This window comes from Diadema setosum, chromosome 8, assembly GCF_964275005.1.
Source record: "Diadema setosum chromosome 8, eeDiaSeto1, whole genome shotgun sequence".
Lineage (NCBI taxonomy): Eukaryota > Metazoa > Echinodermata > Echinoidea > Diadematoida > Diadematidae > Diadema > Diadema setosum.
In genome coordinates, this window is record NC_092692.1 from 26266860 (window position 1) to 26284933 (window position 18074).

Sequence of the window (18074 nt, forward strand, 5' to 3'; positions counted from 1 at the left end):
CATAGTTGGAAGCACTTATGTCAACCTATTACGTTAAACAAGTTCAAGAGCGCGCTAGCAATTATGAAAACAGATCAGATTTGTACGTGGTTGTGACTGACATCATTGCTTTACAGAAACAGATAAAACTTGTTGGAGTCTCGTTATGTTCTGGTCCTATGTGAGCTATTGTCATTAATAAAACAAACTGTATGTTAGACTTCAACTCTAATTATCAAAGCCGTGTTGAATAGAATTGCACATTAAACGAGTTGACCAAAGCCGGATCTTCCCGATTGAGTTTTGGGATGATATCTCCCCCCCCCCCCCCACCTCCCCCCGTACAAACACATTCCAAAGAATAGAGAGAAGGGAGTACTTTATAAAGAAAGGAAGTTTTAGGTTATTGATTACTGTAATTTCTCGTGGGGTTGTCTTGTTTACATGTCTGATATTTTCATGAAGCAGTGTTCATCAGTATACATCGACAAATCCTGTTTACTGAGGACATCCGAACCGTCTTCATTCTATGCTTACTCTTCCCTTAAAATGGAATCTGATTGCTTCCTTATCACGCTCTGAAATTGATTTTGCCACGTTCAAGGATAATTAATTGGCTTTGTGCACCGGCGGGAACTGATTTGACGGCAAGGTTTAATATTCAGGTGTAGAGTTTAAAGTTCTTGGTGTTTGGTTTGGGTTTTGTTTGTTTATGTTGTTGTTGTTGTTGTTTGCTTGCTTATCTGTTTGTTTGTTTGTTTTTGGAGTGGTTTTGCGATTTGTGTTGGGTTTTTTTTAGGGGGGCAGGGCTTTTTCCCCTGAGATGTGGCTAATTGCCAGGTTTGCTTGATATCAAACTTTAGAAAAACTAACGTAAACAATAAGAATAAAAACAAATGTCTGGCCGAATGGGTTGCCAACATACTCAGCGACATCAAAACAACTGCAGCGATGACTATCCACTTCAACCATGAAATAATGCAGATAAAATGGTCCAAATCAATAACATTTAAAGGGTGTGTACAGTTCTGGTCGAGGTGAGGATTTAGCTTTTAACGTTTTGCGAGATATTCAGAAACCACTCTATGAGATGTCAAAGAGCATGCAGTTCTAAGGGGTATCAAAAGTTTATTCGAAGAAAATCGGTTTTGAAATGGCTGAGATATCCACAAACAAGGTGAAACAAAGAGATCCTAATAAAGTTGTGGCATGTCGCCTTTTATTATTATCACTTTTTTGGATATCTCAGCCATTTGAAAACCAATTTTCATCAAATAAACGTTGAATCCTTCTTGAAATTACATGCTCTTTCATATTTCATAAGAGGCTTTTCATTATCTCACTTAGGAATGTTCAAAACATGAATCCCCACCTCAACCAGTACTGTACAGTCCCGTTAACGCAGATTTCATTTCCAATATCACACAAATTCTTTCAAATACTATTATTACAATACCTCAAAGTAATACAAAATTTAATGACATACATTTGAAAACGAAAAGAAGAAATAAGCAAGTACACAACCTATTATCATGTTAAACTCTTTAAACAAAATCATCGGAACCACTGAAAATGTTTGTCGCAGTTAACATAAATTGTTGTCGATAAAGTTGTCCCTTGCAACCTGACGAAATGATCTGTCTCTTCTAGAAGTTTCTTTTCTTTTCTTTTTCTATTCCAGCACCGAGGGGGAGGGGTTCTATGGCAGCTGGCGGCTACACTGTGCTGTGGAGCTCGCTGCTGCCGTGCATGCTGTGGTGATTGTTGCCGTCCACATCACTCCTCCTTTCAGGATCTCGCCGACGACTTCGATGACGACGACAACGTTGACATTCCAATATCGCCGGGATACTCTAGCGACATACCGTCATCGACGTCCCACTCGAGACTCAACTCCACAAGCTCGCGACGATCATCATGCGGCGAGTCAAGACGAAGCTCGACGCCCGTTTCGGAATATTCGAGCTCTGGCTATCGCCGGGGCAGCAGCACACCCGTTCCCATTATAGACATGAAACCGATCGAATTCTGGCCCCCTAATACAAGCCAGGAACCGGTCCAACCACGCCCACTGACCCGTAGGTACACCAGTGATCTCTCTTCCTTCAGTGATGCCGACAAGATCGAACCAAAACTGTACGAAGTTAACGAAAACGAGGAGGACCTCACCGACGAGGAGAAAGTAGCTCGCTTCAAACTCGGAAAAATTCACTTCGCGCTCAAGTACGAAGTCAACGAGGGTCGATTAAATGTACGTATCATCAAAGCGCGCGACCTGCCTCCTCCGATGTTCTATGATTCCAGTAAACAAGACTTGTCGCATTCCAATCCTTACGTGAAAATTTGTCTGCTCCCCGACCAGAAGGATTCCCGCCAGACGTCAGTGAAGCGGAAAACACAGAACCCAAACTTTGAGGAGAGTTTTTGTTTCAACTTACCTCACCCGGAGGCGCAAAGACGAATGTTGTTACTCAGCGTCCAAGATTTCGATAAGTTTTCTCGGCACTGTGTCATAGGGCAGCACACGGTAACATTAGCTGGACTTAATCTCGTGAAAGGAGGTCACTATTGGAAACCCCTGCAACCACCGAATCAGGTGAGAAGAACATGACCAAAAAAACAAACAAACACACAAACAAAAAACAAACACAACACAAGCCTTACACCTAGCAATACAAAATGTTGTACGTTTTATATTATAGAACCTCGATATGGGGAGACCACTGTAAACACTATAGAGGTCGAGTCAAACGAATATATCTATGAACATTTCTCATTACCAAGCCACACGGAAATTTACTGAAACGCTAAATGTTACTGTGGTAACCGAATTGTCCATCTCATAGCCTGTCAGGAAGACGTAGTAAGCTCATGATGAAGAGCTTCTCAAATTCAAAACTTTTGTCCCTTTTACATCGTCACAATGCATAGTACTTTGTTTTAGCATGATACCTAAGGAGACTTTTAGTTATATTTGGCTTCTTAAGGCACGTTGTCATTAACCAAATTGATTTCATGAAGATTTTATGAAATCGCTGCTCTTGCATGGATCCCACTCAATTTCAGTGTAATTGAAAAGTGCTCTGTATTCGGGTATCCGACTGAATTGCTTTTAACCTCTCCTCGGACCTGTTCATTGTATAATACACTTCACTATAATCATTGCTGTAATTAACGTGCGGAACTAATATCATTTCAACATATTGTTTATTCATGATTTAAAAAGAATACAAAATAAGTACAAAAGCGACAAGCGACAGGGTGCTCCATTACGAGATTACTGATTTCTACTGTAGAGCAAAAACAAAAACAAAAACACCCACCTATAGATATAGTTCATTACGTTTGCCATGTCCGGTCGTACTGATGGTGGTTTATGTTATATTAAGAAGATAAACCTACGTCCAGAGAGATCGACGAACCGTCAGCTTTCTTATCAATGCAGACATGTTTAACGTGTTTTCTCGTTGTTCTTTTTATGCGACTCTGAAGTTTTGTTGTTGACAAGAGTTATTGAATGAGAGCACGTACCATATGTAAATAGGGGATCTTTCCGTTTCGGACCGAAGCCCTGAAGAAAGCTAGTGACGCATCAAAAATTTGGTTCAACGATTAAAAGTTGTTGGAGGTTGATGCTGCATCTGTGTGTGTGTGTGACGGAAGGAAAACTTGCAGTATAGACGTTGCAGTGATGTTCAGTCTTGCCTTTATTCCCCGAGCTTTCGGCTGTTTCACCAGCCTTTTTCAAGGGCTTGATGAGACATAACATAAAAGCAAAATAGCAACCAATAGCTACCAACGTCTATACTGCAAGTTTTCCTTCCGTCACACATATACCAATGATGCAGTACCCACCACGTACGAGGCCAAGCCCACTTCACATTATATATATATATATATATATATATATATATATATATATATATATATGATATATCAATGATATTTTAGTCACGTAAACATCATGCTGTAGGTGTGGTGTCCCAGAAGTTTAGCGAACAATAAGGATTTCGTTAGCACTGACGTCACTCTGAGTACAGAGATTGTATTCAAAATAGTTTCTCTCTTCCCAGGTAATTCATTCCTCAATCATTTTACAACACGATGCATGTTCGCCTATATGCGTGATGTATTACATACTATAAAGCAAGCTTTCGTTTTGTCGCAAACGCCAGTCTGCACAGTAACGCCCATAGGCAAAGTACATGCTCTCTGAAAAGTTCAATCTTTACGCTCGAAGAGTTCTATTACTCTTAATTTCAGCGACTGGTGAGAGTATCTGCTGTTTTGACAACAATTTTGCACAAAATTAACTTCTAAGGAATGTTTTGGGTTTTCAACGCAGTGTCCTAAAAGAAATAGCTATAACATAATCACACTATCACAACTAATAATAATCACCAGTAGTGGTAGTAAATGTTGTTGTTGTTGTTGTTGTTGTTGTTGTTGTTGTTGTTGTTGTTGTTGTTGTTGTTGTTGTTGTTGTTTGAGTAGCAGTGCCGTCATTGAAATAGCATTATAATTTTTTGTTGCAATGGTTATGACACTCATAACAAAGATAATAGTTTTCAGTTATGACAACAGACCATTTTCGTAATTCCACTTTGCGCATGAGGAGAAAAAAAAATGTTATTTGTACCAACAGGCATTTTGGTTTGTAAATTCACCGAGATAAGCATCTGCGGTGTGATGATTCACGTCATCCGTATAAATACATTGTGCTTTCAAGCACATCCACCAGACAGTAAGCCCGGTATTTGGCAGTATTAAATGGGGAAAATCTTAATACATTCAGGGGAAAACATTGAGATATACAGCATGCTTCACCAGGTGTTAATAGAAAGCTCTTTCTGGTCACCTGCTCTGCGCAACTTTATTCTTGTTTGAAAATCAATTTCATAAATTGTTTCGTCAGGCCGGCTCATGCATTATGCTCCTTTCAGAACAAGTGAAGTGCTTAGCCAACTGAGAAAAAAAGAAAGGTCATTTGAACCAATGTCCCCATGAGCTAGTTACGAACTGGCTTATATGACATGGAAAGACTCAACACAGGACTGGCATGAACACGAGCAGTATGTACGGTCTGGTGGATGACAGCCCGAGTTTATATCATATATTGTCCATCAAGCACCGTTCAACAATTTCATGATTACTACCACGTGATAATGGGTTATTAGACAAGTTCTCCCATGGGCAGAATACTGGTATCCCATTAGCAAGCATTTTTCGAGTAAACAAATGCCAAACGACATCAAACGATAGCACGTTATATTCAGCGCAATCGAATGATTTCATTTTAGAATTTTGCAGGATGCTCAAAATAGGAGCGTCGGAAAAATTTTGATGCGAACGGATATTATGTGATTGAGGAAAGCAGCGCCCAATGAAATCGGATAGGTAATGCTACGGTCACAAAGGTTCGTACGAACGATGCGTTCGTACGAATGTCACTGTTCGTACGAATTCTGGAGTTCGTAGAGATTCATAGATGGGGCACAGATTCTTACGGCCTTCTTACGAATTTCGTACGAACGCTGTTTAATTCGCAAGAACAAATAGAATTGTGTACCTACGCCTTAACGAGTCCCATACGAACGCCTTACAAACTCGAAGGGTTGTTCGTAAGAACGCCGTAGAATCTCCGTTCGTAAGGCATTCTTACGAAAGACGTAAGAGCCCTCTATGAACGACTTAAGACGTTCTTACAATCATCGTAAGAATAAGGCTTCAAGAATTGTCTCTCGACCCTACAAAATCTTGCGTAGTTGTTACGATGTTCGTACGACGCCTTACGAAGAGAGGGTGTCGTACGAAGTTAAAAAACAAATCTTGGACAAGACCATCGACTAGGCTACGAACTTACGAACGGTCTACGAACGCTGGTTTCGTACGGCCTTCTTCTGAAGATCTTACGAAACTGTCTATAAAGCGTTCGTTCGGCGTTCGTAGCAGTTCTTAATGGTATTTGTGACCGAGCCTTAATGTGCGCATGAGGTGCAAAAGCTGCACCGTGCGTCCTCCGGTCTAAGGTGGTGATGCTGCCCCCATGGCCGTGGATGAGGAGATTTGAGGTATTATACATTTCCAAAGTATAGGGGCCCTAATACCGTCACCCTGCGTAAAATTGCTACAAGCGCACTTAACAAAAATGTACGCCCGGTGCGCTTGAAATTTTGCAGGGTTACTACAACCAGGCAAACTGAAGTGAAAACTGAACAGTTTTTCTTGAAAAACATAAATTTACACAAGGAATACGTGTTATAAGTATCATCACGGTTACCCGCACACGTCTTTTACGTGCTTTGTCTATGGGAGCGCGGGGTGACGCACAACTATTCCGCATCGTTCGCGTTTGACGACGATAGCCGCAAATTTCCGGTATCGATCACTGAACTTGTCGTTCCATTGGAATCTTCAGCATTTTTCCTGTATGTGAGTGGGATTTTATAGAATTTCATTGACGTAATGTGATATGAACAGGCATAAACATTAACTGTGACGAGGTGCGGGTCACTCAACTATACTTTGAATTACCCATGTCATGTAACGATACTTTATTATATAACGGATGATGACCTTTGTTCTCGAGAGTGGCCAACGCAGAATGCTTTAAGTTACGTTTCAGATTGCCGGTGCTATTTAGAGGAGATTATAAATCCCTCCAACTTCGCCAGGGGACTCATTACCTCCGTCATTGTATTTCAATCTCTTCTCTTTGGTCGCTCCTACTCTGGTCATTATCTAAATGATAGCTTGTGTGGAATATGGACGTAAAGACGCGACCAGTCACTGCATATCAATCGTCTTTAACGTCTATGAAAGACCTGTATCACAATTTTATGCAACTTATTTAGTCTGCACAAACGCTGGATATCCGATGTTTTCAATGTTAATACACATTGAACATCAAATAATTCACTGTATTTACATAAAATGTTTTCTTGAGTGGTACTATATAGATAATGATTGACATTTTAGGAAACACACTGAATGAGTCATTCGAGTGTTCGAAATGCTAATAAGAAACTCTTAAACTTGGAGCTTGAAGATTCTGTGCACTTCTGACAGCAAAAATCATCATACTTCTCACTAAAATAGGGGTAAATTAAAGCACTTCGAGAGTAACGCAAACGTTTGATTTCAATTGAGTTCAATTTCAATTCTTTAGCCATATTTGCATTACACACACACACGCACGCACACGCACACACACACACACACACACACACACACACGAACAAATACAAACAAACAAACAAACAAACAAACAAAAGCAAGCGGAAAAGCCCTCGGAGAGCGCAGACCTATGCCAAGCAGCTCAATTCCACCCACAGGATCCAGACGATCATCTGAATCGCTACCAAAATTTAGTAATCTTTTTGTTCTGTCATTACCAACTTTTCCTGAAAATTTCATCCAAATCCGTTAATAAAGTTTTGAGTTATTTTGCAAACAGACAAACAAACCAACACCGGTTGAAAATAAATAATCTCCTTGAAGGAGGTAAAAATTCCCGCATCTAGGTAGCTATGCGCTTCTTTAACCTATTTCAGTACCTTTGTACCTCTTAAGTGCCCTTGAAACGCGCTGCCTCTTTTTTTTTTTTTATTTATACAAGAATGATCTCACGTGGGCGGTATTCCCAGAATGTTCCCATAAAAGAATAAATGTTACAAATGGTCCGCTATCACGTGATCATGTTTATCCAATAGCCGAGTGGTATTTGACCAACCCATGTAACGGTACCCTGTCATTGCCTGTGTATGTCAACATTCAGGCGTAGGCGTACATATTCTATGATCTTAGGTATTGACATGACTGCACGGCAAACAAAGTGTACAAGTTTACAGTATTATTGAATCCTTGACATCGTGCGAATCGGGTTAAGATGGCACGCTATTCAACATTATGACATCCTTATGCACAATAATAATTTTATAATCCCTCGAGTACAATGCGAATTTTCTCAAACTGGCAGCTGAATATGTGCCTATTTTTGCATCTATGGCATACACAGAAATCACGTGATGATTCTCTCAACAGAATTACTAACGCGCAAAGGAATACAATGTAAGATAAACTTAGGGGTGTGGTGACAGAAAGTAGAATTTCATACAAGTGTACGTGTCTTCGTCTATATGACAATGGAAACGCTCAGAATATTTGGGACTGACATGCAAACCGACCGTGTTATTTCCGCAGATTGTTTCAAAGACATACAGAATGTTCTAATATTATTGTCTCCAGTATCCATTTATGATTATACAGAAATCTCAATACTGCATGTCTTATAATGTGAACTGCCGTCTAAATCAGCAAAAAGAAAATAATGCCAGAGTCAATATTTCCAAAATGCTGAAATCATTATCCAATGACCTATAAAACTGTCAACTTTTGGATATGCATAAAACATGATCATTGGAAAACAGACGCCACCCTTACAGTAAGTTCGCACAAGTAGTTTAAATCTGCAGAGAATCTGTATGTAACTTATCGCTTCAGCATTGTAAAGCAGAGCGTATGTCGCGCAATGTCCCAAGCGTATTATAGTAGCTCCCAATGCACGAGCCCATGGTTTGTGTGGTCATTACGAGATCCGCCAAGCTCGGGCTTCAAAAACCTTTGGTATGTGCTGAGAGGTATATTTATTTTGCAATGATCCTCTTGAGGTTGTTCCTACGTGTTGACGGGTAACCGTGTGCCGTTGCCATGGATAATTTAGGGGCCTTTCAGCTTTCGGCAGTGAGCGCGCTTCACAATCGAGAACACAATAAATTTGCTCACTTCGATTTTTGTGTGTTAATTTGCATCACTACCTCTTATCTCCTTTCCCTCTCTCTCTTGCTCTCTCGCTCTCTCCTTTCCCCTCCCTCCCCCTCTCTGTGTCTCTCTTCCTCATGATAATTCTATTTGTGTATATTGTGTGAATGTTTGTTCAAGTGCCAGCTCCTTTACGTGTGCCTATTTTGATAGCGATGCTGAGCGAGGGTACTAATTATTACTATACAGTTAGCTTCGTCGACTTGGATGGCTGTATTCAGCATGTTTGACAGGATTTCTCGTAGCTAATAGAGAATACGAAATCCAGTCATGGATATTCAATTCATTTCTCTCAGATGTGACTTCCTGACCTTTAGCTTTCAAAGAATGTATATTGGAAGATAAAGATAATGACCAGTCCGCCCCGACAGACCGGTAATTGATTCACAGATCAACTGTGTTTGATTTAAATATACATATACATGTACATTGTATAATACCATGTATCTCAGGGCTCGACATGTTAGACACCAAATTTCCAAAAAGGTTCTTTTCTGGTGGCCTAATCGGGCAACTGTAGATTCAAAATGGATTGTTATGTATATATTATTTTTGTCGGGCCATCAAAAGGTAATATTTAAAGCTTTTAAATGTTCGAACTGGCAACCAGAGAAATAAATTAGTGTCAAGCCCTATTACATATATATTTCCGGGTTTTTTGTTTGGTTTTTTTTTTTTGCTTTTGCAGACATCAAATTCTATCATATTGGTGTAGATAATCATCTGTATAGATTTTATTACATCATGGATGCGATTAGGCTGAAGTTAACTTAAAATGACTTCAAGCAAGAAATGGCGGCTGGAATTGAAATTTGCTTCTTCTGTTGAGGTATGGATTCTCCCACGATGGTGGCGCCACGATGCTGGAGGGGAAAACTTGTAGAACGATGGTATATTTATCATATTCACAATATTATAAAAACTTGTAACCACTCCCTCAAGGTTTCCAGGCTTTCCTCTTGATGATCAACTTCTCGATATCCTCTGTCTTGTTTTCCATCTTTCATTCTTCTGTTTTTTACACTTGGTTTCTGATGATGACATTCGTTACACAACGGACAGAGAGTATCTTGGTTGTTTTGACTTTTTGTCAGTTTTTTTTTTCCGTTTCTTCCTCTCTTTCAGCATATTAATTATCCCGATTGCTAAGACATCATCAAATTTCATCGGGCTGAATTGTCCCGCGGGAATTCATCATCTAGATTATCCCCTGCGTGTGGGATGTCATCTCGAATTTCGGAAGACTGTGTCATAAAATTGAAGTCTATCATAGGACTATGTACCCTAGGAGGCTAGTCATAAATTCGATATCACTTTGACGTTTGAAGCAGTCTGCTTTCTAATTATGCGTCCAAGCAGCAATATATATATATATATATATATATATATATATATATGTACATGTTCTTTTCTCTCTCTCTCACTCTCTTCCTCTTCATCAAGAAAAACATAATCTATTCATGTAGCATACAAACTTCTTTGTTTGAACGTTCTTCACTTTTAAAAAGCACCTAAATATTATTGAAGAAAAAAATACAAAGTCTCTTAATTGGATTATGATTCTCCCACGTGAAACAACTTCAAGTTAGGATCAAGTATATCCATTAAAATACTCTTTTTTATCTCTCTTCTCTGTCTTTCTCTTTCTCCCCCTCCACTAAGCTTACTGATGTCTATACTCCAAAATGTTTCTTTTCGCTCTTCCATTATTTTGTATTGTATTCCTGTATCGTATCATGTTTCATTTCAAATAGGATTTTTTTTTTAGTAACTTCATGGGGGATTGGCAAATGACGACAGTTTGACCGTCCATGAGGGAGCATTTCTTTCAGTGGATTCCCTCCATTTTCCCGGAAGTATCTTATTCATGTTAGAAGAAATGAAAATCGTTTGAGGATTTGCTCATATTCATTACATTGTGCCGAACATTGTAGTGATGTATATCAGTGCCGTATTCTCTGTTTGGTGTGTTTGAAAAGGAAATAAAAAGTTGATATGAGATTTATCCAAAAATGCACTCCAATTTTGCATCTCCAAGCGAAAGTTTGCGAGATGAAATCACCAAGCTATGCTATGACGAAATTAGAAGTCACGTTGGCCCTCTCTGTCGGGAGCCAATAACCTTAAGGCGTTAAAGCTTCTTTTCTTCATCCGCTTATTGTAACTCCCTTCGACGTGCAGAGTTAATCATAACTCGGATGAAAAGATAAATCAATATTCTAATCCATCCCCTATAATCAGGTTACAGTTTCGATGACCTTGAACGCCTCTGCATTAGGACAGGGGAAAGACCTACGAGGAAGAGAAATTTTACAAACGCGCTGTGATCAATGCAACAATGATAATCTTCCCATATACAGTACCTACGTTAGCCTCTTTGGGGTAACAACAAGCCAAACAGTTCATTATTCCAAAGGTACGTTATTCCAAAGGCTTGCTCTTCCGATGGTTCGCTATTCGAAGGTTCGTTATTTCGAAGGTTCGTAATTCCAAATTTGAAATGAATTCCGTTATTCCGAAGGTTCCGTAATTCGAAAATGAAAGGTTTGTTATTTGGAAGCTTCGTTAATCCGAAAACAAAATAAGGTTCGTAAATCCGAAGGTTCCTTAGTACGCGCTTTTTTTTTTTCGAGAACTTTATTCATTTTCGGATTAACGTATCTTCAGAATAATAAACCTTATTTCATTTTCGGAATAAGAAACTTTCGGATTAAAGAATATCTAGGTATGCGCAATTTGCGCGTTTTTGAATAAGGAACTTTATTTCATTTTTGGATAACGAACCTTCGGAATAACGACCATCACCCGTTACAGCATACGGTTGCAGCCGGGTGTAGGCCAAGCCGTAATTATTACGTAACATCGCAGGGAGTCTACTCGTCTAAGGGTCAATAGGGAAATTAAAGGTAGCACAATCAAACGTGTCTGAGGACGTTTCAACAAGACAGGAATTCTACCGAGAATTTCATCAATTGTGCCATGTGGTATCGGGCAAATTGACCGCTTCAGTTCAACATGAACAAAATCTGACCCTCAAGAGGTCAATTACCCTCCCTTGTATAACGTCATACAGTGTGTACCTGGCAGTAACAATTGTATGACCGTGATTTTATTACGGCCGTCCTCATGCTCTCATAATAAAACCGACCGCAATGTGTATTACACTTTGATTTTCACGTAAAGAACCTGACCCATTGTGCCGTTAAGAATGTGTGACTGAATAATTCTGTCTGTGTGTCTTAACTATCAACAGAGTCATTCAAAGTTCTCCCTTCGCTAAAAAAAAAAAGCTATCCTGAAAGTATTGATACATTTACTAAACGGTGACATCTTTGGATGCTTCCACTGCGTTCTTCGATCTGGGGCCTGTTTCATAAAACTTGTCATCAGTGACAACTGCCACATTTCTATGACAAATTTGTTCTCAACCAATCAGATGCAAGGATTACAGTAGCTTGTCACATCTATGACAACTTGTCACTGATGACAAGTTTTATGAAACGGGCCCCTGGATGTATAATTGCTGAACATAACAGCATGATTAAGTTCAGTTGCAGATGGCCCTCGGTCAAATTTTATAGCCGTGTTCTCACGTATCAGATGGATAAAGTTTTGTGACAGTCCATCCTGTTTTTTAGGTTAAAGGTTGCGAAACAAACAAACTGATGTTGCTAACTACAAATGAAAATCTATTATGCTACAGAGCTTCGGAAATTCTTTGAAGCTACGGGAACGAAGAGAGAAAATACCACTGTTTCATCAGATTAGAAACACATTTAGGGGACTTTTCAAATGCTCCATTTGGAGGTTGGAGGAGATATTAATTAGCAAATGCCACATATCTTGGCCCAGTTCGAGGCGAATCTACCTCTGGAAGACAACAGAAGGGCGTGTTGCCACTCTATTCACGTGGTTAGGTAGCCCCCCTACGTCATACGAGATAATATGTATCATTACCGCTCTCTCAAACACAGAACAACCCAGGTCGAGGGGAAATTCTACTATCATTGAATTACCTGCCCAGCGCTGGCCGGCTAAATGTTGACGTCATAAAGGCCAAGCAGCTACTGCAGACAGACATAGTGGGTGGCTCGGGTAAGTAAATTAGCCTTACTTCAAGTGTGATACGATAATTTTTAAATGTCTCTGGAATGCATAGGTATAAAACGTTTGTGCAGAAGAATCGCCTATGAGTGTTTGGATATATTGTGATTGATTCAAATTGCAGTATGTTCAATAATTTTGTTTCTCGTTGTGGCAGGCCTACTCCTTACGGGAGATACGGGAAGGCTCGCACAACAGCCGAAGCGCCACTGATCCATCGTACCCTTGATCTAGTGTATTCTCGTCACAAAGTGTAAACACATTTTACACGTCTTCCCAACGCTTACGAATGGCTTCTTTCCTGGTTTGACCTTCCCCGCTCAGTTGGCAAACATTTCAAATTCTGGCGAGAAAGGATGCACATCTCAATGGGTTTTCAATGGTAACATTGCACTTTGCAATGAATGACTACGATGCCAAATCGAATTCCTTCTGCGTGTTGCTTTTTTTTTTCCTCTCCCACCAGAAATGCTTCCGCCAGAAATTGAAAGAAATTACCCAATCTTATCAAAGACGATGGAGGGAAAGAGCGTTGAAACCATTTTCTCTCGCGAGATAAGCTCAATATTCTTTGTTTCCTCCATGATGGATTTATTTGTCGACATTTATTTGTCACGTGAAGTCACCTCGGAAGGTGTCCCCCCCCCCCCCCCCCCTCTGGTTTTCAGAGTACCTCGACCAATGCACTTCTCTCCCAGCTATTTTTTTTCCAGTTATCAAATCGTCTTTTCTTTCTGGGAAGCGATAGCAACAACTCTCCTGAGATCTTTTTTAAATGCTATTGTATTATTGGATTTGCCAGCAGTAAAGGTTCTCTGTACGCTTGAACGTCGCCACCAGAAGCGCGTTTCCTTGAAGGCAGTATGAGGACGAAATGGCCGCATTGGAATGAAGTGATGCGAGCCCTGCCCAGCCCGTTGCTAGGAGATTTGTCTCCAGTTTTTGCAGTCAAGTTGAGCATGTTGAGCGAGGACACGCTGCTGCTGCACAGAGCCAGTCACCAGACCAATCTGGTTTGCAGAGCTGCTACCAATTCCCGGAATTAATCGTGCAAGACGTGGAACTGGCTGTATTCTCGCTTTAAAAAAAAAATGCATTTTCTTTCTTTGTGTTATTAGTATTTATGTGTATCACATTAGAATTGTTTCGATCAATAACCAAAACCACTTGGAATGACGCTTTTCCCCCTCTATTTTTATTACTATTATGTTCCCCAATCGCAGGCAACCATTCATACCAAGTGAAGTTGAGAGAAAGTCTGCACTTTAAGAAACATTATGCATGCACGAAAGTACTCATATTTCAGCCGATGCACATTACACATGTGAGATAAATATAGCCTTTAGTTAACTTTTGCATACGCGGCCAGATGCTTTTTTAGGAGTCGAGAATAATCGGGCGTACAGAAACGGTGAATAGCAGCAGGTGCATGCGGCATAGATTTGACACGTGCCGAAAGAAATCGCCATATTCGTGCTAAGAGAAACCTGTTTATGTTAAGACTGATCTGGAAAGAACGGGAAAAAAGAAGGGGAAGAGGGAGACGAGGCAAAGAAAAGGAAAGATGGAAAAAGAAGAAGCAGATGAAGGAGAAGAAGGAGAAGAAGGAATGAAATAAAAGTATATGAAGAAGAATATAAAGAAGTAGAAAAAGAACACGAAGAAAGAAGAATGATACTGAAATCGGCACATCGAGTATGCTGAAGATGACTGCAATATATTTATTACGACAACGACGACGATAATGATGATGACGATCATAACCTTGATACACGTCAGAATTTACGTAACGTACTTTGATTTCGAGGAGCCTTTTCGAGCTCTTCCAGTCCAGCTGGGACTACGGTGCGAACATGGGGAAATTGCATGAATTGTAACTTCCACATGTTTGACTTCATAACTTGTCGGATTTATTTGCTCAGACCAGCACGCCGCTTGATCTATGACATATGAATTATATTGTAATGAGATGTATAATGTATCCCGTTTTTATTATTATTTTTTGACTTATGTGGATATCTCTGTACTTTCATGTACATTGTGCATTATAATGTTATTGATTATGTTGCGATGGAGAAAGAGAAAAATGAACTTGAACTTGAACTTGACCATAGGCAATGAGCGCGTGTCTTTTCGTATACTTCATCGCCATATCGAATGACGTTTTACATAAATCATGTTCAAGAACATAACGATAAATGTTATTATAACAATCACCACCTCTTTGGACATTCTGCAGATCCCTTCGTCAAACTCCAGTTAATTAGTGGACAGAAGGTGGTTAAAACAAAGAAGACGTCGACGAAGAAAAACACTCTCGACCCCGTGTTCAACGAGACTTTCAGCTTCCACGTGAACCCGTCATCACTCGGTGACGTAAGCCTACTGATCTCTGTCTGGGACTACAACACGAAGAGCCGGGACTATTTTACGGGACAAATCATCATGGGCACGATAGCTTCAGGTAGGATGAAAGAAATATCGCTTGTTGTTTTGTTTTTTTTCCTAGAAGTCAGTCGCTTCTCATCATAGCTGAATCTAAGATGGAGAATGACGTTCAGACCTGGCTTTTAGAGCAAGCCCAAATAAGCAAACATACATCGTATTAGACTGAATCGAACATGTCCGTTGCAGAAAATGATATAGGCTGTGAATTACTGGCCATTTCATGACAGATGGCCTTTGGGATTATAGTCGATGTGCTTTTTTTTAATTCAAATTCATGAATTTCAATCGCTGTGCTTTCATTTTTTTCATGAGTGATGTTTTGGCAAAAAGTAATAAACAGAGCTGTTGTAGCTGTGCCACAGAAGTTATTCAAACCGGACGCATATGAGAATGAAGACTGTTTGAAGACTAATTAATGAAAATCTAATTGGAGTAATGCTAAAAAAACAAATAATGCTGCAGTTGCATTCTCCATGCGATCCCGAATCGTTTGATATTATACACTCTCATCACTTTGCTTGTTGTAGAGAAGGTGAATACAATCATTTTCCCACTATGCGCATTCAAATGCAACAGGAAGCAATAATTGTCACGTTTAACAAAAAATCGACCGAGTTTGAATAATGATAACAATTCCAAGTTACTTGTACAGTATATTATGCTATCTATGTTTTGTGACAAACCTGTTGACCTTCGTTAACGCTAGCACTGTTTCAAACTTAAGAAAGTAATTAATATGGTATTTACCCACGTTGCCTGATGAATTATTAATTTGGCGGATATAACACATATCCACGTCTGGGGGTCATTGACCTCAGTATCGAAACCTGATTAAAACTTTTACAAAGTTTTTTGATCGTTATCTTATTCTACCAAATCTACAACGGACCGTACGTATTTTAAATCAAATATGCCAGTTATAGAATTCATGTAAAAGGAATTTCAGCAGTCTATTCTACTATGTTTTCCTTTTCATCTATCTCTCCATGTTTGGATAGAAATGCCAGAGACGTATCAAAATCTACGGAAAGTACTCTCACCATGAACTCTTGCTAATTATTGATTCTTTCTTTCCCTTTCTCTCTCTCTCTCTCTCTTTCTTTCTTTCTTTCTTTCTTCTTCTTCTTCTTCTTCTTCTTCTTCTTTTTATTCTTCTTCTTCTTCTTCTTCTTCTTCTTCTTCTTCTTCTTCTTCTTTTTATAGCTATCTTTCCCAGTTTGCCTGGCACTATATGAATGAAGATAATGTGATTTAATTTCATTCAGGCAGTAAAACATATGTAATTTCAAATCGGTTGAAAACACTAAATTGATTATTTTTCCGCATGCCTTGTCTCTTTACTCTAGGTCACAGCGAGGTCACTCACTGGCAACGCATGCGCAGTTCACAACGAACCCCTGTGGCGCAATGGCACACACTGCGCACGCGTGAAGACTGTGAGAAAGTTTTACCTCACGCCATGTTGGTCTCGTAATTTAGGCCAGACAAGTGGAGGCAGAGAATGGAGCTCGCCACAGAGTGGATTGTACTTACATGGGAGAAATCATATCAGCAGCAACAACCTAAAAATCATGATTTTTATCTTTCCTCTGGGTGAATTCAGACTCATTCCCAGACGCTCTATGTATTCCAACTCTACCAAGTCTGCCGATGCTCCACAAACAAATAATTCAAACACATTGCCAACGTCGAGTCGTTAAAGCACAAGAAACGTGAAGATTTCGATATACCTTTGATACGTCACATTTTATCCATGTTAGTCAAAACAACATGTTTTCGTGTCAAATTGAAATGACTTTGTATCTATTGTGACATGTTGGACCACTTTACATCAGTTAACTAAATCACTTCTTTGTATTCCGACTTTGATATCAAATTATTGAACTCTACAACGTGAGTGTATACACACTGGAGGTAGCCCAATTTTGGGAGCTCTTTGAGATATCACTGAACATCATTTTAACATTTTATTTGGTATCAAATAGTGTCATATACTAGGTCATGAGAAATGAAAATACAGCGTATTCTTCCAATGTCATCCTATCCTGCTTTCTTGGAGTATGAGAGGTGAAGTCTGTAGTCTGCACCAAAAGAAAAGTAAATTATGAAACAAAAAAATTGTTCATCACTATGAATGTTTCATGTTGTTTGGCAAATCGTCTTTGAAATGGATCTACCATTAGTCCTCGTATTTCATGACCTCCATGTTGACTTGCAACTGAGGGCTACTGCCTTTGCAGAGTTATGGTGTATGGAGAAGGTGATCTCTGAATAGTCAGGACGGAATACACTGTGCTTCATGCCTCGGCGATCTTCTATCAGTACTGCGAAAACAGCGCCTCCACAAAAATGGAGGCAACACAATATTATATACTGACACATGTTGTGATATGCCATGTAGAAGGGAGTGTATTATAATGGGGGCATCTTCTATCTGACATATTTGGATGTCCAAAATACGAGTGCAGGTGTTTGGTAGCATCAAAGTCATTGAAATTGTTGTTGCTCGTTTGAATATTGTTTGGTTTGTTTGTTGTTGTTTTTTTTTTTGGGGGGGGGAGGGGAGGGGAGGGGGTTGCGTGGAATCCACTTTTGCTGAAATGAAACTTAAAACTGACAAAGGAGAACATGACTCGATTAAAAGAGAATGGTAATTCTCCCACACACACAAAAAAAAGATTTCAAAAATTATTGTTTTATCATGAAGGTACCACAAAATGGGG

The 18074-nt window shown here is 39.6% G+C and overlaps 1 protein-coding gene across 1 annotated transcript in view; it reads left to right on the plus strand.

Annotated features, from left to right (window-relative positions):
- Positions 1–16825, plus strand: part of LOC140232066 (synaptotagmin-17-like) — a 64345-nt gene extending 47520 nt beyond the window's left edge. Inside the window, exons 2-5 of the mRNA XM_072312218.1 lie at positions 1661–2575; positions 12774–12894; positions 15143–15367; positions 16698–16825. Coding sequence (XP_072168319.1) covers positions 1661–2575; positions 12774–12894; positions 15143–15367; positions 16698–16825 — 1389 coding nt within the window. The remainder of the gene's footprint in view (positions 1–1660; positions 2576–12773; positions 12895–15142; positions 15368–16697) is intronic.
- The last annotated feature ends 1249 nt before the right edge of the window (positions 16826–18074 follow it).